This window comes from Bufo bufo, chromosome 3, assembly GCF_905171765.1.
Source record: "Bufo bufo chromosome 3, aBufBuf1.1, whole genome shotgun sequence".
In the NCBI taxonomy this organism is placed as follows: Eukaryota; Metazoa; Chordata; class Amphibia; order Anura; family Bufonidae; genus Bufo; species Bufo bufo.
Window position 1 is genome coordinate 704883977 of NC_053391.1, and position 26482 is coordinate 704910458.

At 42.3% G+C, this 26482-nt stretch overlaps 1 protein-coding gene across 1 annotated transcript in view; it reads left to right on the forward strand.

Annotated features, from left to right (window-relative positions):
• The window catches only part of DCHS1 (dachsous cadherin-related 1), a 123612-nt gene that overhangs the window by 39280 nt on the left and 57850 nt on the right, over positions 1-26482 (forward strand). The window contains exons 4-10 of the mRNA XM_040426699.1: positions 3807-4038; positions 4511-4747; positions 4824-5804; positions 6104-6291; positions 6394-6490; positions 23364-23521; positions 23606-24446. Coding sequence (XP_040282633.1) covers positions 3807-4038; positions 4511-4747; positions 4824-5804; positions 6104-6291; positions 6394-6490; positions 23364-23521; positions 23606-24446 — 2734 coding nt within the window. The remainder of the gene's footprint in view (positions 1-3806; positions 4039-4510; positions 4748-4823; positions 5805-6103; positions 6292-6393; positions 6491-23363; positions 23522-23605; positions 24447-26482) is intronic.

Below are 26482 nucleotides of genomic sequence, written 5' to 3' on the forward strand. Positions count from 1 at the left end.
CCTTGATATGTCCATCTGTAGGGCAGAAAGACCAAGACAAATTCTAGGACCCAAAATAAAGAAAACAGCAGTGTTAGGATCTAGAGTTTGGAAACATCAGGCAATGGATATACGGTAGAATATGGAAACCCCAGTCATAAAATCTAGAGTATTGAGACTCTAGTCCTAGGAACTAGAGTATGGACATATCAGACATAGGATCTATATTATAGAAACCTCATTCATAGCATCTACAGTATGGAGACATCAGTCATGGGAGCTAGAGTATGAAGACATCAGTCATAGGAGCTAGTGTATGGAGACATCAGTCATAGGAGCTAGAGTATGGAGACATCAGTCATAGGAGCTAGTGTATGGAGACATCAGTCATAGGAGCTAGTGTATGGAGACATCAGTCATAGGAGCTAGTGTATGGAGACATCAGTCATATGAACTAGAGTATGGAGACATCAGTCATAGGAGCTAGTGTATGGAGACATCAGTCATAGGAGCTAGAGTATGGCGACATCAGTCATAGGAGCTAGTGTATGGAGACATCAGTCATATGAACTAGAGTATGGAAACATCAGTCATAGGAGCTAGAGTATGGAGACATCAGTCATAGGAGCTAGAGTATGGAGACATCAGTCATAGGAGCTAGTGTATGGAGACATCAGTCATAGGAGCTAGTGTATGGAGACATCAGTCATAGGAGCTAGAGTATGGCGACATCAGTCATAGGAGCTAGTGTATGGAGACAGCAGTCATATGAACTAGAGTATGGAAACATCAGTCATAGGAGCTAGAGTATGGAGTCATCAGTCATAGGAGCTAGTGTATGGAGTCATCAGTCATAGGAGCTAGAGTATGGCGACATCAGTCATAGGAGCTAGAGTATGGAGACATCAGTCATAGGAGCTAGAGTATGGAAACATCAGTCATAGGAGCTAGAGTATGGAGACATCAGTCATAGGAGCTAGTGTATGGAGACATCAGTCATAGGAGCTAGAGTATGGAGACATCAGTCATAGGAGCTAGAGTATGGAAACATCAGTCATAGGAGCTAGAGTATGGAGACATCAGTCATAGGAGCTAGAGTATGGAGACATCAGTCATAGGAGCTAGAGTATGGAGACATCAGTCATAGGAGCTAGAGTATGGAGACATCAGTCATAGGAGCTAGTGTATGGAGACATCAGTCATAGGAGCTAGTGTATGGAGACATCAGTCATAGGAGCTAGTGTATGGAGACATCAGTCATAGGAGCTAGTGTATGGAGACATCAGTCATAGGAGCTAGTGTATGGAGACATCAGTCATAGGAGCTAGTGTATGGAGACATCAGTCATAGGAGCTAGAGTATGGAGACATCAGTCATAGGAGCTAGAGTATGGAGACATCAGTCATAGGAGCTAGTGTATGGAGACATCAGTCATAGGAGCTAGTGTATGGAGACATCAGTCATAGGAGCTAGAGTATGGAGACATCAGTCATAGGAGCTAGTGTATGGAGACATCAGTCATAGGAGCTAGAGTATGGCGACATCAGTCATAGGAGCTAGTGTATGGAGACAGCAGTCATATGAACTAGAGTATGGAAACATCAGTCATAGGAGCTAGAGTATGGAGACATCAGTCATAGGAGCTAGAGTATGGAGTCATCAGTCATAGGAGCTAGAGTATGGAGACATCAGTCATAGGAGCTAGAGTATGGAGTCATCAGTCATAGGAGCTAGAGTATGGAGACATCAGTCATAGGAGCTAGAGTATGGAGACATCAGTCATAGGAACTAGTGTATGGAGACAGCAGTCATATGAACTAGAGTATGGAAACATCAGTCATAGGAGCTAGAGTATGGAGACATCAGTCATAGGAGCTAGAGTATGGAGTCATCAGTCATAGGAGCTAGAGTATGGAGACATCAGTCATAGGAGCTAGAGTATGGCGACATCAGTCATAGGAGCTAGTGTATGGAGACAGCAGTCATATGAACTAGAGTATGGAAACATCAGTCATAGGAGCTAGAGTATGAAGACATCAGTCATAGGAGCTAGAGTATGGAAACATCAGTCATAGGAGCTAGAGTATGGAGACATCAGTCATAGGAGCTAGAGTATGGAGTCATCAGTCATAGGAGCTAGAGTATGGAGACATCAGTCATAGGAGCTAGTGTATGGAGACATCAGTCATAGGAGCTAGAGTATGAAGACATCAGTCATAGGATCTAGAGTATGAAGACATCAGTCATAGGAGCTAGTGTATGGAGACATCAGTCATAGGAGCTAGAGTATGAAGACATCAGTCATAGGAGCTAGTGTATGGAGACATCAGTCATAGGATCTAGAGTATGAAGACATCAGTCATAGGAGCTAGAGTATGAAGACATCAGTCATATGAGCTAGAGTATGGAGACATCAGTCATGTGATCTACAGCATGGAGACATCAGTCATAGGAGCTAGAGTATGGAGACATCAGTCATAGGAGCTAGTGTATGGAGACATCAGTCATAGGAGCTAGTGTATGGAGACATCAGTCATAGGAGCTAGAGTATGGAAACATCAGTCATAGGAGCTAGTGTATGGAGACATCAGTCATAGCTAGTGTATGGAGTCATCAGTCATAGGAGCTAGAGTATGGAGACATCAGTCATAGGAGCTAGAGTATGGAGACATCAGTCATAGGAGCTAGAGTATGGAGACATCAGTCATAGGAGCTAGTGTATGGAGACATCAGTCATAGGAGCTAGAGTATGGAAACATCAGTCATAGGAGCTAGTGTATGGAGACATCAGTCACAGGAGCTAGTGTATGGAGTCATCAGTCATAGGAGCTAGAGTATGGCAACATCAGTCATAGGATCTAGAGTATGAAGACATCAGTCATAGGAGCTAGTGTATGGAGACATCAGTCATAGGAGCTAGTGTATGGAAACATCAGTCATAGGAGCTAGTGTATGGAGACATCAGTCATAGCTAGTGTATGGAGTCATCAGTCATAGGAGCTAGAGTATGGAGACATCAGTCATAGGAGCTAGAGTATGGAGACATCAGTCATAGGAGCTAGAGTATGGAGACATCAGTCATAGGAGCTAGTGTATGGAGACATCAGTCATAGGAGCTAGAGTATGGAAACATCAGTCATAGGAGCTAGAGTATGGAAACATCAGTCATAGGAGCTAGTGTATGGAGACATCAGTCATAGGAGCTAGAGTATGGAGACATCAGTCACAGGAGCTAGAGTATGGAGTCATCAGTCATAGGAACTAGAGTATGGAGACATCAGTCATAGGAGCTAGTGTATGGAGACATCAGTCATAGGAGCTAGAGTATGGCGACATCAGTCATAGGAGCTAGTGTATGGAGACAGCAGTCATATGAACTAGAGTATGGAGACATCAGTCATAGGAGCTAGAGTATGGAGACATCAGTCATAGGAGCTAGAGTATGGAGACATCAGTCATAGGAGCTAGAGTATGGAGTCATCAGTAATAGGATCCAGAGTATTGAGACATCAGTAATAGGATCCAGAATATGTAGATATCAGTCATAGGATCTAGAATATGGAGACATCAGTCACATTGTGTAGATTGTGGAAATCTCTTCCATAAGGTCCGGAATTTAGAAATGTCATTAAACATCCCGTGACTTGCATCCCTTTGGATCTACAAATGAAACCCTTAGTCTGTGAATGGAAATAATACATAGGTCCAGAGAACTGGGGTCCGTGCTGGGACTTTGGAGATGGGGGTTTCCATTGAATAAGCAGCCGGAGCCCGTGGTGTGATAATAGCAGGAAACCTATTAATCCACCCTTCCTCTGTTCACACAGGGAGGCCTGAGCTCAGGATGCCTCGTCCGGGTCTCTGTGGAAGATGTGAACGATAACCGTCCGGTCTTTTACCCATTAGAATATGGCGCTAGCGTAAGTGCCCTTAGTCCTCCAGGAACACGCATAATTAGTGTGACTGCTCGTGATAAGGACGACGGACTACATGGCACCCTGACCTACCACATATTATCAGGAAATAACCCTCCTCTTCTGCGCATTGAACCTGACACAGGTAAGATGAGGCAAAAAGGGCACTACAGGCACGTATACACCCCCTCCCCCAGATGATATACATGTAAGCCAAAATTAATGGACCTCCACCATTGTATGAAACAGCAGGGAAGATATTGACAGGGACATTGAAAACGACAATCCACCCTGATGCCTCCAGGAGAGGAGGAAGTACTGGACAAACAAAGGCCGGGCATTAATGTGGGTACGGTATTCATGGCATCTGGACCGCTACACAATTATCCCATGCTGGTGGTGGTATATGATCCTGAAAATCTAATGGTGGTGGTAGTATATTATCCTATGTAGTGTATTATCTGTAAGATCCCATGGTGGTGGTAGTATAGCTTCCTATGGTGGTTGTAGTGTATTATCTGTAAGATCCCATGGTGGCGGTGGTATACTGTCCTTATGATCCCATGGCGGCGGTAGTATATTTATGGTGTATGATGACACTCAGATATCTCTTTTAGGTAGCCTTTTCGTGGCACGTTCTCTGTCTGCCCGGGCTGGCTCTGTCCTACATCTTGAGGTGGGAGCACAGGATGGTGGTGGAGTCAGAGCGGAAGTGAATGCCTGGGTAAATGTTAGCATTTTACCCAGCTCTGCCCACATCCCTACCTTTCTCCAGCCTCAGTATGACTTCGTCGTGCCTGAAGACACTCCGCCAGGGACTATCGTGGGCAGTGTGAAGGCTAGCAACCCACCAGGTACCTTCTCCAACCGACACTTGTTCAGGATTCCAATCTGACATTCTGTGGGTTTATCATCTCTCCCTCTTTATAGGTGCTCCTGGTGTCATTCTATACTCCTTGGCTTACGGTGACCCCCGTGGACTTTTATCTTTGGATCCCCATTCTGGAATATTGTCTACACGTCGGCAGCTCGATCGAGAACAGGAGACAGAGCTTCTTCTAGAAGTTAAGGCTCATAGTGGGTCACCTCCAGCTTACACCCAAGCACGGGTCGGTCTACGAATTACTGATGTTAATGATAATCCACCAACGTTCATGTCATCCTCACACACCCTGAGAATACAGGGGTCCACACCTGTTGACTCCATCATATTCACGGCTAAAGCCTTGGACCCAGATGTAGGAGCTAATGGACAGATTCATTACCAGCTAATTTCTCAGGGTCCCTTTAGCATCGATGGTTCTGGACAGATTCAAATCACTGGACCCCTGAGCCAGGAAAGTTATGAGCTTCGCGTGCTTGCACTTGATGGTGGGTTCCCCCAACTTTCTTCAGAGTTAGAGATCACAGTCCTTGTAATTGAGCAGGAGTCTGAGCCTGCTTGTGGAGCATCCGATTATCGTGTGGAGGTCCGGGAAGGTAGTCCGCCCATGAGTCGACTTTTACAGGTGCAAGCATTACTTCCTGGAGGAAAGGAGAACCCCTTGCGTTACAGGCTGAGAACAGATGCTGATGCAGTAGGATTTAGTGTGGAGCCAGAAACAGGATGGTTGTATGTCCGCGGAGCATTGGACAGGGAGAGCCGAGAAGTATATGTACTTGCTGTGTTGGCATCAGGGGGCTCTGGAAGCCGCACCGCCACATGCACTGTACGTGTTCGTGTCACTGATGAGAATGACAATGCTCCAAGGTTGAGCGAGGAGAGGTATTTCATGAGCATCTCTGAGAACCAACCACCAGGCGAGATTGTGGGAAGGGTCAGCGCCACCGACAGAGACGCAGGACAAAACGGACGGGTCACGTACAGACTTCCTGCACAAGAAACTGACTTTACCATACATCCACACACAGGTAGGACCAGTACTTCATCTTCTATCCACAGTCTCCCCCTAAATGTAATACCTGTTATGTTTTCCCAATGTCATCAAAGAATACCCCAAAGTCTCCTGGGGTCTTCCACAGCCACCCAAAAACAGTCTTGCATCTGATGGAAAACAGAAACACCATGAGAATGAATAAATATTGTTTCCAACCAGTCTGGCTACTAAAAAGTAAAAATATAGAATTGGGTGACCAGGGAACCTGGAGTAATGTTGTGTCGGGGCTGTGGGCATCGGAGCGTCCTCCTCACACATCTCTTCTCTGTGTAGGGGAGCTATCAGTAAGACGGAGTCTGGATCGGGAGCACCAGGCCACGTACCAGCTACTGGTAACTGCCCAGGATGGAGGGGCACCTCCACGCAGTGTGACGGGCACCATCCATGTCTCTGTGTTGGATGAGAATGACAACCATCCAGTCTTCCTACACCCCAGCCCTGGGAGAGAGACAACTGTGCAGGTAATGATGACCATGGCTGGAGGAGAGGACCCCATCTTCTCCAGGGTCATGCAATGTCCATTGATGTTCCTTATAAAATCTTCTATAACTGTTCTCCTTTAGATAATGGAAGGGAAACTGTCTGGTGCATTTGTGGTGTCCATCATGGCCAAGGATGCAGATGAAGGCGAGAATGGGACAGTGACCTACAGCCTGTCAGGTACCTACCACATATACAGGGAGTGCAGAATTATTAGGCAAGTTGTATTTTTGAGGATTAATTTTATTATTGAACAACAACCATGTTCTCAATGAACCCAAAAAACTCATTAATATCAAAGCTGAATATTTTTGGAAGTAGTTTTTAGTTTGTTTTTAGTTTTAGCTATTTTAGGGGGATATCTGTGTGTGCAGGTGACTATTACTGTGCATAATTATTAGGCAACTTAACAAAAAACAAATATATACCCATTTCAATTATTTATTTTTACCAGTGAAACCAATATAACATCTCAACATTCACAAATATACATTTCTGACATTCAAAAACAAAACAAAAACAAATCAGTGACCAATATAGCCACCTTTCTTTGCAAGGACACTCAAAAGCCTGCCATCCATGGATTCTGTCAGTGTTTTGATCTGTTCACCATCAACATTGCGTGCAGCAGCAACCACAGCCTCCCAGACACTGTTCAGAGAGGTGTACTGTTTTCCCTCCTTGTAAATCTCACATTTGATGATGGACCACAGGTTCTCAATGGGGTTCAGATCAGGTGAACAAGGAGGCCATGTCATTAGATTTTCTTCTTTTATACCCTTTCTTGCCAGCCACGCTGTGGAGTACTTGGACGCGTGTGATGGAGCATTGTCCTGCATGAAAATCATGTTTTTCTTGAAGGATGCAGACTTCTTCCTGTACCACTGCTTGAAGAAGGTGTCTTCCAGAAACTGGCAGTAGGACTGGGAGTTGAGCTTGACTCCATCGTCAACCTAAAAAGGCCCCACAAGCTCATCTTTGATGATACCAGCCCAAACCAGTACTCCACCTCCACCTAGCTGGCGTCTGAGTCGGACTGGAGCTCTCTGCCCTTTACCAATCCAGCCACGGGCCCATCCATCTGGCCCATCAAGACTCACTCTCATTTCATCAGTCCATAAAACCTTAGAAAAATCAGTCTTGAGATATTTCTTGGCCCAGTCTTGACGTTTCAGCTTGTGTGTCTTGTTCAGTGGTGGTCGTCTTTCAGCCTTTCTTACCTTGGCCATGTCTCTGAGTATTGCACACCTTGTGCTTTTGGGCACTCCAGTGATGTTGCAGCTCTGAATTTTGGCCAAACTGGTGGCAAGTGGCATCTTGGCAGCTGCACGCTTGACTTTTCTCAGTTCATGGGCAGTTATTTTGCGCCTTGGTTTTTCCACACGCTTCTTGCGACCCTGTTGACTATTTTGAATGAAACGCTTGATTGTTCGATGATCACGCTTCAGAAGCTTTGCAATTTTAAGAGTGCTGCATCCCTCTGCAAGATATCTCCCTATTTTTGACTTTTCTGAGCCTGTCAAGTCCTTCTTTTGACCCATTTTGCCAAAGGAAAGGAAGTTGCCTAATAATTATGCACACCTGATATAGGGTGTTGATGTCATTAGACCACACCCCTTCTCATTACAGAGATGCACATCACCTAATATGCTTAATTGGTAGTAGGCTTTCGAGCCTATACAGCTTGGAGTAAGACAACATGCATAAAGAGGATGATGTGGTCAAAATACTCATTTGCCTAATAATTCTGCACGCAGTGTATAAGTACATCAGGTTACAGATAAAAGCATGTCATGAATAAAGACGAGTCTTATGCATTATACCATGAATGACTGATGACATGACAGAAGCTGGATGCTCACCGATGTCTTGAATGATACAGTAGACATCATGTCCAGATCCATACTCACCTATCTTCATGCTGTGGGATCTTGTGTAAATGTACAGCGAGGTGGCCAGAGGATTCCTCCACACCAGATCAGCACAAATGGGACAAATTGTACAGCTTAAGACTAGATCTATGTGCACCTACATTAGTAAAGGTCTACCTGGCTGCAGGACCAGGGCAAGGTATTTTGGTGCCCTAGGCACCTTATGGAAAGTTGGGCAGCCCCCCCCCCCCCCCACCTTCCAAGAATCACTCAAAATGACCTGATTTTCTAATAAAGAGATGAAAAGACATTAAAAGCAGTCCAAGGCAGAGCAAATGCAGATCCGGTGACTCACAGGTGGCGCCTGATCGGAGTTGCTCACTTTCCTGCGCAGACGTCTTTGGTTGAGGATGTGTAGCCCCTCTGGCATGTCCCCAGTATTAATCAATGGCACATGGTAGATGGGGCTCTGTTCCAGATTTTGTATTAGGCCCCAGGAGGTTCCCACCCTCTATAGCAAAGAATCCCCTATCCAGCTGCCCCTGTGGCCTCCACCAGTAGTGTGCCCGCTGCTGCCCCGTATGCCCACATTAGAAAGTTATAAAATAATAAAAGTGGTGATACCTTACTGATTCCGTCACATGTCTGAGTGGAGAGGGACTTGGAAGTGCAGAGACCAGCGAGGTCACGGGAAGCAGCAGAAGGAGAGCGGCGGGGCAGAAAGGAATCATTACTTTATTCTTTTATCACGTTCTAACCGGTTTTCAAAAATAAATTTTACATGGCTGAGTAAACCCTTCTTAATACGGACCCCAGAAGAGACCCCAAAAAGAATATAGACCCCCAGATTAGACTCCAAGATTAAAGGGGTTGTCCAGCCTTGGAACCAAAACCTCTTGGGTTCCTATCCTGTGCCCTGAACATACAAACCCCCCACTCCCCCTGTCTGCTGTCCCGCCGCCGCTGCTCCTTTCATTCACAGGATTCAGTACCATTTAGTCCTCTGTGACCACTGAAGCCTTTGATTGTCCGCTGTGGTCACAGGACTAAGCTGCTTCCAGGAACGGATCAGCAACGGAACCATGGACAGATGAGTGGGGGGTTTTCATGTACAGAGGCGCAGTTTAGGATCTCAGGGGTTGTTGGCTCCAAGGCCGGCCAACACTTTTAAAACAGACCTTCAGACAGACCCAAAAATGTATGCAGATCAGTCCCCAGATCAGTCCTCAAATTAATACAGACCCTAGATCAGCCCCCAGACTCCATCTCAGAGCTCACATTTATACAGACCCAAGATTAGACCCCAAATTTAAACAGACCCCTGATCAGCCCCCAAATTCATACAGACCCCTGATCAGCCCCCAAATTCATACAGACCCCTGATCAGCCCCCAAATTCATACAGACCCCTGATCAGCCCCCAAATTCATACAGACCCCGATCAGCCCCCAGATTCATACAGACCCCTGATCAGCCCCACAATTCATACAGACCCCTGATCAGCCCCCAGATTCATACAGACCCCTGATCAGCCCATCTATAAGGGCCGATTCACACAACTGTGCTCTGTCCGGGAAACACAGTCCATGTGTCAGACACATCTCCTGAGCTGACCGCATCTTATGATCCAGTTCCTATCTGATGGTGGGGCTATTGTGCTGCATTTACAGTCAGGTCCATAAATATTGGGACATGGACACAAGTCTAACATTTTTGGCTCTATTCACCACCACAATGGATTAGAAATAAAACGGACAAGATGTGCTTTACCTGCAGACTGTCAGCTGTAATAATCAGGTGAACGGTGCAGGAATTACAGCAGTTTGCATATGTGCCTCCCACTTGTTAAGGGACCAAAAGTAATGGGACAGAATAATAATCATAAATCAAACTTTCACTTCTTAATACTTGGTTACAAATCCTTTGCAGTCAATTACAGCCTGAAGTCTGGAACGCATAGACATCACCAGACGCTGGTCTCATCCCTGGTGATGCTCTGCCAGGCCTCTACTGCAACTGTCTTCAGCTCCTGCTTGTTCTTGGGGCATTTTCCCTTCAGTTTTGTCTTCAGCAAGTGAAATGCTCAATCGGATTCAGGTCCGGGGATTGACTTGGCCATTGCAGAACATTCCACTTCTTTCCCTTAAACTCTTTGGTTGCTTTTGCAGTATGCTGTGGGTCATTGTCCATCTGCACTGTGAAGCACCATCCAATGAGTTCTGAAGCATTGGGCTGAATATGAGCAGATAATATTGCCCGAAACTCTTCAGAATTCATCCTGCTGCTTTTGTCAGCAGTCACATCATCAATAAATACAAGAGAAGCAGTTCCATTGGCAGCCATACATGCCCACGCCATGACACTACCACCACCATGCTTCACTGATGAGGTGGTATGCTTAGGATCACGAGCAGTTCCTTTCCTTCTCCATACTCTTCTCTTCCCATCACTCTGGTACAAGTTGATCTTGCTCTCATCTGCCCATAGGATGTTGCTCCAGAACTGTGAAGGCTTTTTTAGATGCCGTTTGGCAAACTCTAATCTGGCCTTCCTGTTTTTGAGGCTCACCAATGGTTTCCATCTTGTGGTGAACCCTCTGTATTCACTCTGGTGAAGTCTTCTCCTGATGGTTGACTTTGACACACATACACCTACCTCCTGGAGAGTGTTCTTGATCTGGCTAACTGTTGTGAAGGGAGTTTTCTCCACCAGGGAAAGAATTCTTCGCTCATCCACCCCAGTTGTTTTCCGTGGTCTTCCGGGTCTTTTGGTGTTGCTGAGCTCACCGGTGCGTTCCTTCTATATAAGAATGTTCCAAACAGTTGTTTTGGCCGCGCCTAATGTTTTTGCTATCTCTCTGATGGGTTTGTTGTGTTTTTTCAGCCTAATGATGGCTTGCTTCACTGATAGTGACAGCTCTTTGGATCTCATCTTGAGAGTTGACAGCAACAGATTCCAAATGCAAATAGCAGACTGGAAATGATCTCTGACCTTGTATCTGCTCATTGTAACTGGGATAATGAGGGAATAACACACACCTGGCCATGGAACAGCCGAGAAGCCAATTGTCCCATTACTTCTGGTCCCTTAACAAGTGGGAGGCACATATGCAAACTGCTGTAATTCCTGCACCGTTCACCTGATCTGGATGTAAATCCCTCAGATTACAGCTGACCGTCTGCAGGTAAAGCACATCTTGTCCATTTCATCTCACATCCATTGTGGTGGTGGATAGAGGCAAACATGTTACAATTGTGTCCATGTCCCAATATTTATGGACCTGACTGTACATCAGCATGTGAGCACAGTACAATAGCCCTGCTATCAGATAGGAACTGGATCATAAGTCCCTATGATACGGTCGGCCCAGGAGATGCGCCTGACACATGGACTGTGTTTCCCGGACCGAGCACAGTTCTGTGAATCGGCCCTAAGTGCAGTTGTGGGGCCACTGGGCTGTAGCAATAGACGTCATAAGCCGGCTCCTTACTGGCTCTGTGCAGATCTTAGTGTCTACTAATTCTGCTCAGTCGCCCCAGTCTTGTAAATGTGTCTCCTTCTTTTTTGTGGCACACAAGGGGATGATTAGTAAGAAGGTGGGGGCAGCGCCAAGTGGCACATCCCAGATTTACTGACCAGCCAGCACCACCTTCACACCAGGGCCACAGCGTCTGTTCTGACCTTACAAAAGCAGAAACCGCTTTGGACGAGCCGCCCTGGTCTTAAAAAGCAGTTGAAAAATAAAAAAAAATTGCATACATTTTATGTGTACATATTAGAATGTACCATATTTTTCCCTATGAGACGCACCTGCCCATAAGACGCTCCGAGGTTTTAGAGGAGGAAAATAAGAACAAAATATTTTTAATCCGAGCTCAGCTCAGACCTCCATGTAAATAAGTCCCCCAGTCAGACCTCAGATTAGAGCCCAATGTGAATGACCCCCAATCAGACCCCCATGCTCAGATCAGAGAAAAAAACATAAAACTACTTACTGCTCCTGCTCCGCCGATCCTGACACCCAGCGCTCTTCCTGGTCTTCCTGCCACGCTGTGACCTGACGTCGCACAGCCTGAGGTTACAGAGCGCAAAGCACAGCGAGTGGTGAGTACAGAGCCACGGGAGCGCTGCATTCACTACTCCCATGTCCTCCTGTACTTACCCCATAAGACGCACTGACACTTTGTGGTGGAAAAAGGTGCGTTGTATAGGTAGAAAATGTGGTTTATATTTAGATATGTATTCTAATATACTATATATGGTAATAATGAAATATATATACATAGAGTATAATACAATATACTGTATAATATATATATACACAGAGTATAATACAATATACTGTATAATATATATATACACAGAGTATAATACAATATACTGTATAATATATATATACATAGAGTATAATACAATATACTGTATAATATATATATATATACATAGAGTATAATACAATATACTGTATAATATATATATACATAGAGTATAATACAATATACTGTATAATATATATATATACATAGAGTAAAATACAATATACTGTATAATATATATATATATACATAGAGTATAATACAATATACTGTATAATATATATATATATACATAGAGTATAATACAATATACTGTATAATATATATATATACATAGAGTAAAATACAATATACTGTATAATATATATATATATACATAGAGTATAATACAATATACTGTATAATATATATATATATACATAGAGTATAATACAATATACTGTATAATATATATATACATAGAGTATAATACAATATACTGTATAATATATATATACATAGAGTATAATACAATATACTGTATAATATATATATACATAGAGTATAATACAATATACTGTATAATATATATATATACATAGAGTATAATACAATATACTGTATAATATATATATACACAGAGTATAATACAATATACTGTATAATATATATATATACATAGAGTATAATACAATATACTGTATAATATATATATATACATAGAGTATAATACAATATACTGTATAATATATATATACATAGAGTATAATACAATATACTGTATAATATATATATATATATACATAGAGTATAATACAATATACTGTATAATATATATATATATACATAGAGTATAATACAATATACTGTATAATATATATATACATAGAGTATAATACAATATACTGTATAATATATATACATAGAGTATAATACAATATACTGTATAATATATATATACATAGAGTAAAATACAATATACTGTATAATATATATATATATACATAGAGTATAATACAATATACTGTATAATATATATATACATAGAGTATAATACAATATACTGTATAATATATATATACATAGAGTATAATACAATATACTGTATAATATATATATATACATAGAGTATAATACAATATACTGTATAATATATATATACACAGAGTATAATACAATATACTGTATAATATATATATATACATAGAGTATAATACAATATACTGTATAATATATATATACATAGAGTATAATACAATATACTGTATAATATATATATATATACATAGAGTATAATACAATATACTGTATAATATATATATACATAGAGTATAATACAATATATGGTATAATATATATATACATAGAGTATAATACAATATATGGTATAATATATATATACATAGAGTATAATACAATATATGGTATAATATATATATACATAGAGTATAATACAATATATGGTATAATATATATATACATAGAGTATAATACAATATACTGTATAATATATATATACACATAGAGTATAATACAATATATGGTATAATATATATATATATATACATAGAGTATAATACAATATACTGTATAATATATATATACATAGAGTATAATACAATATACTGTATAATATATATATATATATACATAGAGTATAATACAATATACTGTATAATATATATATATACATAGAGTATAATACAATATACTGTATAATATATATATACATAGAGTATAATACAATATATGGTATAATATATATATATATATACATAGAGTATAATGCAATATACTGTATAATATATATATACATAGAGTATAATACAATATACTGTATAATATATATATACACATAGAGTATAATACAATATACTGTATAATATATATATATATACATAGAGTATAATACAATATACTGTAGAATATATATATACATAGAGTATAATACAATATACTGTAATATATATATACACAGAGTATAATACAATATACTGTATAATATATATATATATACATAGAGTATAATACAATATACTGTATAATATATATATATACATAGAGTATAATACAATATACTGTATAATATATATATACATAGAGTATAATACAATATACTGTATAATATATATATATATACACAGAGTATAATACAATATACTGTATAATATATATATACACATAGAGTATAATACAATATATGGTATAATATATATATATATATACATAGAGTATAATACAATATACTGTATAATATATATATACATAGAGTATAATACAATATACTGTAGAATATATATATACATAGAGTATAATACAATATACTGTATAATATATATATACACATAGAGTATAATACAATATACTGTAGAATATATATATACATAGAGTATAATACAATATACTGTATAATATATATATACATAGAGTATAATACAATATACTGTATAATATATATACATAGAGTATAATACAATATACTGTAGAATATATATATACATAGAGTATAATACAATATACTGTAGAATATATATATACATAGAGTATAATACAATATACTGTATAATATATATATACATGGAGTATAATACAATATACTGTATAATATATATATATACATAGAGTATAATACAATATATGGTATAATATATATATACATAGAGTATAATACAATATATGGTATAATATATATATACATAGAGTATAATACAATATATGGTATAATATATATATACATAGAGTATAATACAATATACTGTATAATATATATATACATAGAGTATAATACAATATACTGTATAATATATATATATACATAGAGTATAATACAATATATGGTATAATATATATATACATAGAGTATAATACAATATATGGTATAATATATATATATACATAGAGTATAATACAATATATGGTATAATATATATATACATAGAGTATAATACAATATACTGTATAATATATATATACATAGAGTATAATACAATATACTGTATAATATATATATACATAGAGTATAATACAATATACTGTATAATATATATATATAGAGTATAATACAATATACTGTATAATATATATATACATAGAGTATAATACAATATATGGTATAATATATATATACATAGAGTATAATACAATATACTGTATAATATATATATACATAGAGTATAATACAATATACTGTATAATATATATATATAGAGTATAATACAATATACTGTATAATATATATATATATACATAGAGTATAATACAATATATGGTATAATATATATATAAATACACTGAACAAAAATATAAACACAACACTTTCGGTTTTGCTCCCATTTTGCATGAGCTGAACTCAGAGATCTGAAACATTTTCCACAGACACAGAAGACCCGTTACTCTCAGATATTGTCCACAAATCCGTCTAGATCTGTGTCAGTGAGCGCTTCTCCTCTGCCCAGATAATCCACCTCACAGGTGTGGCAATAGAGGGGTCACGTTCTCGGGAGAGTAGTGCCTCATCTCTACCTTAGTAAGATTCGATGTGCTGCCTCTCTGATTCTGATTGGTAGAAGGGAGTTTAAGGTCAGTAAATGGACCTTCACCAAGGCCCCTTCGCCCTCTTCCAATACATCCGCCAGTAATTGTATATCGGATAGGTCCTGGATGTCAATCCCTAGTTCCAGACATTGCTGCCTATTGTGTGTGAATATTCTTATGAATAGGGTCAGATCTTTCACCCATTCAAGCGAACTGAATACACATGTAGGAATGAACAAGAATTTACTGAGTAACCGCGTCTCCGTTTCAGTAAGGGTCCTATCAGACAAATGAATCATTTGTAATGCATCAGTTTGTCTATCTAGTAGTGTCATCTTCTCTCCTGGCAGGATATCAGAGCCCCACCTTTTCCGATGTCCTATTGATTTTTCCTGTTCCTCAAAGTGTATGATGTGGTTGGTGGAGTCCCTAAAAAAAACCAGTTGTCAGGGTCTCCTACCCCTTCCTTCTTCCTTCTCTACCTCTAGGTCTCCTCTCAGAAGGATGAAAGACGAAGTATTGGGTATTAGGGTAAGACGCTCCCTCAGATTCCGTCTCTCTCTCAGATGAGGGGGGTTCGGTTTCAACTTCAAGTGTTCCAGCAGTTTTAGTCCCAAAATACAAGACACATCCCTCTCTAAAATATGAGGTGTCCCTCAGAAATTGGGAGTGCTTACACTCTTAGCTGGGCCGTAAAGCGCTCAATAGTCTGCTGTAGAATCACCTCTTTACGAGCAAAATCTGGACTATTAGAGAATTTGTTCATAGCTGCAATATTCTCCTGGAGTAGTTGAGTATTTTTGTTGTAAAGTACTCTTTCTTCCTCCAGGAGTAAAGCCATCAATCTGAGTGACCTATCAATGGCTTATTTTTCACATTTTTTAAAAAACTCAGGTGACCGAACCCTAGATGATGGTAAAAAGGGAATGCGCATTGCCCTGGGTACTATTTAGTTTTTTACATAAATTTCTAGCGTTTGTATTTCACACCAACCTCTGACATGGTCTTTGTAGGTCTTGGTCTTGTCATATAAAAGAAATACAGCCGTTTGGTCCCTTGTATTCAGTAGGAGTGTTTTGACACTCCCCATGTGATCGCTACAGTGAGTGGGCCGGCGGGAGGGGTGGGGTTGAACTGCTTCCATTGGCCGTTGCAGGGGCTCTGTCATGCCCTGCTCAGGTTATGTTTAAATTACGCCCCTTCCCAGTTTCCTGTGCGGGTTATAGCTTCTATCTTGCTCAGTGGAAGGAAGGAAGGAAAGAAAGAAAGAAAGAAAGAAGGAAGGAAGGAAGGATTTGCTGTATCTGCTCTGTGACAAGATAAGTAGGTTTTGTTTTCTTGTGTGTGTTCTGTCTAGGCTGTTAGAGAGACGCCTGCCTCCTCCAGGTCTGAGGAAGCAAGCTGTCTCTTTCCCCCTGTCACCATCTTAGGGATTTTAGGGAATCTTCAGCCTTAGGCACGGGGGCACGTTTATTCCCACCTCTAGGGTCTGAACGTGGGCACAGAAGTCTAGGGAGAGCTGGTAGGGACTTGTAAGGAGGTGACCTTTATCCACTTTTTTGTGGATTTGTTTGTGGATTTCTGTTGTATCTTGTATCCTGTCCAGCGTGACAGGCTCGATCCTGTGGAGGGGAGGGACCTCCTCCTTATAACCTGCGTGCTCATGCGGCCATGTATGGCCATTCTAGAGCTGTTGCCGCAACCTCAGGACGTGAGGCTGGCGGCTTCTAGTTTGCTTGTCCACCCCCAAATATACTTTGCTCCTGACGAGCCAGAGATGGTGAAACGCGTCGAGCAGCCAGTGGGGATAAACTAATGAATATAGACAGCCAAGTCATTCCCCGTTGATTGGTGCTCACACCGCAGTAGCTGTGTGTACGTACCCAGCAGCATTATGGTGGGCATGTGCGTTTGTCTTCAATCAGTTAACTGCTAAGTGTGGGCAGATGTTTATCAACCGGTGTGTTACACCCAGGGCAATAGGTCTATTAGGTGTGTTTACCAAGTTGCCGGGTAATGGATTAATGGCACCAGTGCCGCACATACCCCTGTGAGACACCTGTTGTGGAGGTAGCACAGGAGCAGTCACACACTGCTAGGGACTACACTAGGGTTGGCTGCATTTGCTGGCTACCGCACTCCCTTTTGAGTAGTCACACTCACGTGGTTTCCATAGTTGATTCGTGTCCACACCCTTGCGACTACGCACGCAATGTTACGTGTGCTCCAAGCAGACCAGCTGGTTGTTTGGTAGTTTGTCGCTTGAGGTGTTGTGGACAGATGTTTATCAACTAGGAAGGTTTTAATTTAGGTAGAGTCTATCCTTTCCGTTTATTTTTTAGATAGCTCTAATAAAGATTGATTTTAGTTAATTCCTTACAATGTTTCTTTGCTCAGTGATTGGTACTCTATGGTGGAAGGTAAACCACGATCTTCTCAGCCATACGGTCCAGCAGCTTCCTGGCTGTGAGCACACCAGTACCTTTGGGGGAATATGGTCCATAAGTCCTCCCAACTCTGACCGTGCGACCCTCTTTCCTCAGGCATTGCAGGGCCCCCCAAAACTCAGGCTTTCACACAGCCTCATGGCCCCTCAGCCCTTCTGGCTGAGATCACACAGAGCCTCTGCAGGCTTCCTTTTCCAAGACCTCTCTCTCAGGCCTCATGCACACAAACGTATTTTCATTACGTATTTTCATTTGTTATTTTTGCGGACCGTATACGAAACCATTCATTTCAATGGGTCCACAAAAAAAACGGAAGGTACTCCGTGTGCATTCCATTTCCATATGTCTGTATTTCCGTTCTTCAAAAAAATAGAACATGTCCTATTATTGTCCGCATTACAGACAAGGATAGGCCTGTTCTATTACAGGCCAGCTGTTCCGTTCCGCAAAATATAGAATGCACACGGGAATCTGTCATTGCTGCTCTGCTTGAGAGAGCGATCCCTTACAATACATATATCTACATACATGTATACTTACATATCTACATAGATACATGTACACTTACATATCTACATACATGTATATTAAATATCTACATGCATGTTTACTTGCATATCTACATGTATACTTACATATCTACATACTGTGGGGATTCGCTCTGGTAGACAGGACAAGCAGACACAGTATAGAGGCAAAGACCAGTTTGTAACTCAAAAAAATTTCAGTACTACAGTCCATTTGCAGTTTTGGTGTTCGTTCACACCTAGACAGTTCATACAGCAAGAGTCACCTGTTACCCTAGGTGTTAGTTCACACCCGATCAGCATTGCTCAGGACAGAGCAGACCTCCCAAACTCAGGCCTCCAGCCTAGCACACGGCAAAGATCCCAATCCAGCAATTGCCAGAGCTCGTCTGTCAGAGAGAGAGGAAATTACCACCAGCTGACACTGCTGGCTGGGTTTTTTATATAGGCTAGTCAAGACCTGGAACGTGGGGAGTAGTCACCCACCCAGCACTTTGACTACTTCCAGTAAGAGCCGTCCCGGATCAGCTATTACAGCTATACTAAATAGCAAGGTGTCAAACAGCAACTGCTGCTGACACATGAATACCGGCACTTACTCCACCGAGTCCCTTGCGCCTTCCTACAATATATACAGTACAGACCAAAAGTTTGGACACACCTTCTCATTCAAAGAGTTTTCTTTATTTTCATGACTATGACAATTGTAGATTTCACACTGAAGGCATCAAAACTATGAATTAACACATGTGGAATTATATACATAACAAACAAGTGTGAAACAACTGAAACTATGTCATATTCTAGGTTCTTCAAAGTAGCCACCTTTTGCTTTGATTACTGCTTTGCACACTCTTGGCATTCTCTTGATGAGCTTCAAGAGGTAGTCCCCTGAAATGGTTTTCACTTCACAGGTGTGCCCTGTCAGGTTTAATAAGAGGGATTTCTTGCCTTATAAATGGGGTTGGGACCATCAGTTGCGTTGAGGAGAAGTCAGGTGGATACACAGCTGATAGTCCTACTGAATAGACTGTTAGAATTTGTATTATGGCAAGAAAAAAGCAGCTAAGTAAAGAAAAACGAGTGGCCATCATTACTTTAAGAAATGAAGGTCAGTCAGTCAGCCGAAAATTGGGAAAACTTTGAAAGTAAGGGCTATTTGACCATGAAGGAGAGTGATGGGGTGCTGCGCCAGATGACCTGCCCTCCACAGTCACCGGACCTGAACCCAATCGAGATGGTTTGGGGTGAGCTGGACCGCAGAGTGAAGGCAAAAGGGCCAACAAGTGCTAAGAATCTCTGGGAACTCCTTCAAGACTGTTGGAAGACCATTTCAGGGGACTACCTCTTGAAGCTCATCAAGAGAATGCCAAGAGTGTGCAAAGCAGTAATCAAAGCAAAAGGTGGCTACTTTGAAGAACCTAGAATATGACATATTTTCAGTTGTTTCACACTTGTTTGTTATGTATATAATTCCACATGTCTTAATTCATAGTTTTGATGCCTTCATAGTCATGAAAATAAAGAAAACTCTTTGAATGAGAAGGTGTGTCCAAACTTTTGGTCTGTACTGTACATGTATACTTACATACTTACATATCCACATACATACATGTATACTTACATATCTACATACATACATAGAAGTACACTTACAGGAGGCTTAGTAGAAGTCCCTGCTCTATTAGAAGCCCTCAGTCTGATGCTGAGTAGGCCTCTCTGTGATGTTGTATGGGAAGAGTAAGAGAGACCCCGGCACCAGGAAAATATGGAGTTTTGAGCAGAGGGGGCACCAGGAAGAAGTAGAGGATTGAGCAGAGGGGGCACCAGGAAGAAGTGGAGGATTGAGCAGAGGGGGCACCAGGAAGAAGTGGAGGATTGAGCAGAGGGGGCACCAGGAAGAAGTGAAGGATTGAGCAGAGGGGCACCAGGAAGAAGTGGAGGATTGAGCGGAGGGGGCACCAGGAAGAAGTGGAGTTGAAGAGGGGCACCAGGAAGAGGTGGAGGATTGAGCAGAGGGGGCACCAGGAAGAAGTGGAGTTGAAGAGGGGCACTAGGAAGAAGTGGAGGATTGAGCAGAGGGGGCACCAGGAAGAAGTGGATGAGAGTGGAGGATTGAGCGGAGGGCGCACCAGGAAGAAGTGGAGGAGAGTGGAGGATAGAGCAGAGGGGGCACCAGGAAGAAGTCGAGGAGAGTGAAGGATTGAGCGGAGGGGGCACCAGAAAGAAGTGGAGCTGGAGGAGAGTGGAGTATTGAGCAGAGGGGCATCAGGAAGAAGTGGAGGATTGAGCAGAGAGGGCACCAGGAAGAAGGGGAGGAGAGTGGAGCTGAAGAGGGGCAGAACCCTAACCCAAAATCAGCTTAAGAAGTGGAGGAACTAATGGTGGAGGAGAAATGGGATTACAAGAGAGGGGAGACAGGGAAGAAAGAGAACTGGGGAGGAAGGATAGGTCACCTAGAAGGGGGAAGTCCTATCACTTGAGCTGAGGACCCGGGATGCTGACTGCTCCTAGTTATGTAGTGTTAGGGGCTTTGTTAGAAGCATTCTTTGGAGCCCTGGGCTGCAGCCTCCATCCGCTCAGCACCTCTAATAGAGGAAGAAGAAGGAGCTGGGAGAACGGAAGCAGTAGGGAAGGTGGCACCCCCTGGACTATGCAAGGCCTGCCCTGCTCCCGGGCCCCTTCTGAGCTTGGGCACTGAAGCAGCTGCTTCTCATAACTACGCCAGTCTACCTAACTTCACCTACCCATCATTGCAGCCTTACTGCCATGACCAGGCCACATTCATGGCTAGTTCCTTCACCACATTTGCCATGTTCCTGACTTGCTGAGGAATAATTGTATGTATATTGGGCAAAAGAAGTTTCCACAAAAGGACAGAGAATATTCCTATAAAATAGGGATGCCCAACCTACGGCCCTCCAACTGTTGCAAAACTACAACTCCCAGCATGCCTGGACAGACTACAGCTATTAGGGCAGGTTGGGAATTTTGCAACAGCTGGAGGGCCACGATCTCGGTCTTGTTCACTGTGACACGTTTGCCGTGTATGCTGGTTGCCTGGGGCAACGGGTAGTTTATGCAGCATGTGTGTGCACTGCTCCCTGTATCCTGGTTCCTTCCCTGTCTGGTACTTGTGGAGTTAAGTTCATGGGCTGGGTGTGGTCACTAGCTGCTAGTTATCCTGTTGCTGAGGGCCAGGAGGGTTAGTTGTCCTCCAGTCTTTGTTTGGTGCTGGAACTATGCCCCTGTCCTGGGTGTTCCATCTGCCCAGTTCTTGAGGGCCACCTAGTGAGACATTGATGTCACCTTCCCTTCCTACTCTGTTTCTATGTCTGGTATGGTTTATGTTATAGATTGGTGTTGTATGTCAAGTTATTGTCCCATGTCTGGTCTGTTTCTGGTGTGTATAGTTCTGCATGGATGCTTTGGTGAGAGGGCTCTTGGGTTCCCCGGAGGGGGAACAACAAGTCAGTGTGCAGCTCTGTCTGAGGCTGCCGTGCATCATCTCCGCATAGGGGTCCAGGCAGTTACTGGTGTGCTGGGTTCTGTGTTTGTTGTTTGTACTGTGTTCTATATGGTGTTCGGGTTCCAGTACATATGCATGGGTTCCAGTTGGTGTTTGTATGGATTGCTGGTGTCTCTTCCAGCAGCCGTGGCAGGTAAGTGGCCTAGTATATCGGTGCTCTTGGTCCAGTGGTTGTTCTTGCCGCTGATTTCTTACCTGCGGTTCCAGTTTGCTACTCACTGTCATCTCTCTATGTTTGTGTTTATTGGGCTTATGCTTTAGTTGTAGGATGTTCTAGGGGTTAGGTTGACACCTACTATAACATTACTGAAAACTTGTTGTTAGATGTACTAGGGGTCAGGTGGACCCGCGCTAGAACATGACAGTAAGTTTTGTCTTCCTCTTTCCTTTGTTTCTAGGCCTGAGGGAGATTATGGTTCATCCTTCTAGTGGAGGAACCGGTCGTCTCTAGTCCTAACACTATTACCAGTATTCTACAGGGTGAGTTAGGGCCCTAGGTTCCGGTGTATGAACTTCTCTACCATCGAGGCCTGTTCATACTTATTAGTTAGTCAGGACTTGCATCAGGGTTGCTCTAGGAGGTGACCAGCTCCCTTTCCCCCTGTGTCCAGGCCTAGTTTCTGTTCCTGCTTCCCATCAGTGTTTGGTGTGGAGTCTCCCCCGCCCCCCCCCCCCCCACACACACACACACACCGCACCGTGACAGCCACAAGTTAAGCATCCCTGCTATAAAACATTGCCTACACCCAGGGATCACCCGCTTATCCTGGGGAATGGGTGCTCACTAATCCACAGCTTCATGGACTTATACTGGACTTTGCTGCAGGTAACTGGTATAACCATCTCCACAGGTCCATGGACAGAGCGGTTCACTCTTCATCCACACACAGGAGAGCTACGTACAGCAACTTCTATGCACCATGCAGAACGATCCCTCTATACATTGACCGTTCAGGCCCGGGATTCTGGATCTCCTCCCAAAAATACAGATGCCACGCTTCGTATACAGGTATGACATACCGTATATCAATGAGACTTCTCAAATACATTGACATGCTTAGAGGTTCATGCATCATGTGTGTATATTTTACAGGTTCTACCATCTGCCAGATACCCAGCAAAGCCTAACCCTAGTGCAATTGTCCTCACACCAATGGAAGGACTGCCACCTGGATCACTTTTGGGTACTGTTTCCCCTAAAACTCCTCATGGCTCGGCAATCTACACCCTACTGGATGACCTGACTGGGACCTTTATGGTGGATGGACGGACCGGTAATATCTTTCTGGTAAAAGAACTAGATTTTGAATCTCAACCCCGACACAGCCTGAGGGTGAACATTGAGGAAGCGAGAGAAGTGACTGGAGTATATTTACCACCTCGAGTGGTTCTCGTAGAGATCGAAGTCCAGGACAAAAATGATCACTCCCCCATGTTTCCTGAAGATCCACTGACACTGGTGGTTGCAGAAGATGCTCAAGTTGGTTCTTCTGTCTTCACCTTCGAAGCCCTGGACAGGGATGGACCAGGCCCCAACAGTCAGGTTCGATATTCTTTACTGCGTCAGGAGCCAGAACTTGCAGAAAATGTATTTCACCTGGATGCAGAGACAGGAGTAATGAGCGTAGCCACACCACTGGATCGGGAAAAAGTCTCTTCGTACTTGCTCATGGTGGAGGCCAGAGATTGTGCATTAAATGCAAGCCAACGTCGTTCCACTACTGTTACTACAAGAATTTTCCTTAGTGATCGCAATGACAACACCCCCCACATTATTACACCCTCGGTTGTATGGTTGTCTGAGGACCTTCCTGTAGGATCTACAGCCCTTTTTCTGGTGGCACAAGACCCAGACCTGGGAGAGAATGGACGGATTGGTTATCAGATAGCTGGAGGCAATGAGGAAGGCAGATTCCAGATTCACCCAAGCTCAGGTAAAATCTGTCGATAGGATGAACGTTCAGTCGACAGTAACCTCTTCTGACCCCCTCCCTGTGCCCTCATACACATACATCTTCAGTTTGGCTAAATTTGTAGGTGTATTCAATGGGGAGAAAGCTGTTGCCAGGCACTTCAGCAGAGATTTATCTACCGGGATAACAAAAGGATTGGGAGTTAGCAGCTTCCCATACTGTATAGATTAGACTGCCATTCTTGGTGGGTTCAGCCAGCGATGTGAAGGGGCCTCTATACGCATCTTACCATGTCATTGTATTAAGATACCTGTGTAGACTTGTCATATCAGATACGCAGGGTGGATGACAGGGCCCTGTGGACTCCATCACACACACTCCCTGCCCAGGCTGTGGATGGTTGTAGCAGTGTGTGATCTCTGTGATATAGATGGTTGTAGCAGTGTGTGATCTCTGTGATATAGATGGTTGTAGCAGTGTGTGATCTCTGTGATGTGGATGGTTGTAGCAGTGTGTGATCTCTGTGATATAGATGGTTGTAGCAATGTGTGATCCCTGTGATATAGATGGTTGTAGCAGTGTGTGATCTCTGTGATATAGATGGTTGTAGCAGTGTGTGATCTCTGTGATATAGATGCTTGTAGCAGTGTGTGATCTCTGTGATATAGATGGTTGTAGCAGTGTGTGATCTCTGTGATATAGATGGTTGTAGCAGTGTGTGATCTCTGTGATATAGATGGTTGTAGCAGTGTGTGATCCCAGTGATATAGATGGTTGTAGCAGTGTGTGATCTCTGTGATGTGGATGGTTGTAGCAGTGTGTGATCTCTGTGATGTGGATGGTTGTAGCAGTGTGTGATCTCTGTGATATAGATGGTTGTAGCAGTGTGTGATCCCTGTGATATAGATGGTTGTAGCAGTGTGTGATCTCTGTGATATAGATGTTTGTAGCAGTGTGTGATCTCTGTGATATAGATGGTTGTAGCAGTGTGTGATCCTTGTGATATAGATGGTTGTAGCAGTGTGTGATCTCTGTGATATAGATGGTTGTAGCAGTGTGTGATCCCTGTGATTTAGATGGTTGTAGCAGTGTGTGATCCCAGTGATATAGATGGTTGTAGCAGTGTGCGATCCCTGTGATATAGATGGTTGTAGCAGTGTGTGATCTCTGTGATATAGATGGTTGTAGCAGTGTGTGATCCCTGTGATTTAGATGGTTGTAGCAGTGTGTGATCTCTGTGATATAGATGGTTGTAGCAGTGTGCGATCCCTGTGATATAGATGGTTGTAGCAGTGTGTGATCTCTGTGATATAGATGGTTGTAGCAGTGTGTGATCTCTGTGATATAGATGGTTGTAGCAGTGTGTGATCTCTGTGATATAGATGGTTGTAGCAGTGTGCGATCCCTGTGATATAGATGGTTGTAGCAGTGTGTGATCCCTGTGATATAGATGGTTGTAGCAGTGTGTGATCCCAGTGATATAGATGGTTGTAGCAGTGTGTGATCCCTGTGATATAGATGGTTGTAGCAGTGTGTGATCTCTGTGATATAGATGGTTGTAGCAGTGTGTGATCCCTGTGATATAGATGGTTGTAGCAGTGTGTGATCTCTGTGATGTGGATGGTTGTAGCAGTGTGTGATCTCTGTGATATAGATGGTTGTAGCAGTGTGTGATCCCTGTGATATAGATGGTTGTATCAGTGTGTGATCTCTGTGATATAGATGGTTGTAGCAGTGTGTGATCTCTGTGATATAGATGGTTGTAGCAGTGTGTGATCTCTGTGATATAGATGGTTGTAGCAGTGTGTGATCCTTGTGATATAGATGGTTGTAGCAGTGTGTGATCTCTGTGATATAGATGGTTGTAGCAGTGTGTGATCTCTGTGATATAGATGGTTGTAGCAGTGTGTGATCTCTGTGATATAGATGGTTGTAGCAGTGTGTGATCTCTGTGATATAGATGGTTGTAGCAGTGTGTGATCTCTGTGATATAGATGGTTGTAGCAGTGTGTGATCTCTGTGATATAGATGGTTGTAGCAGTGTGCGATCCCTGTGA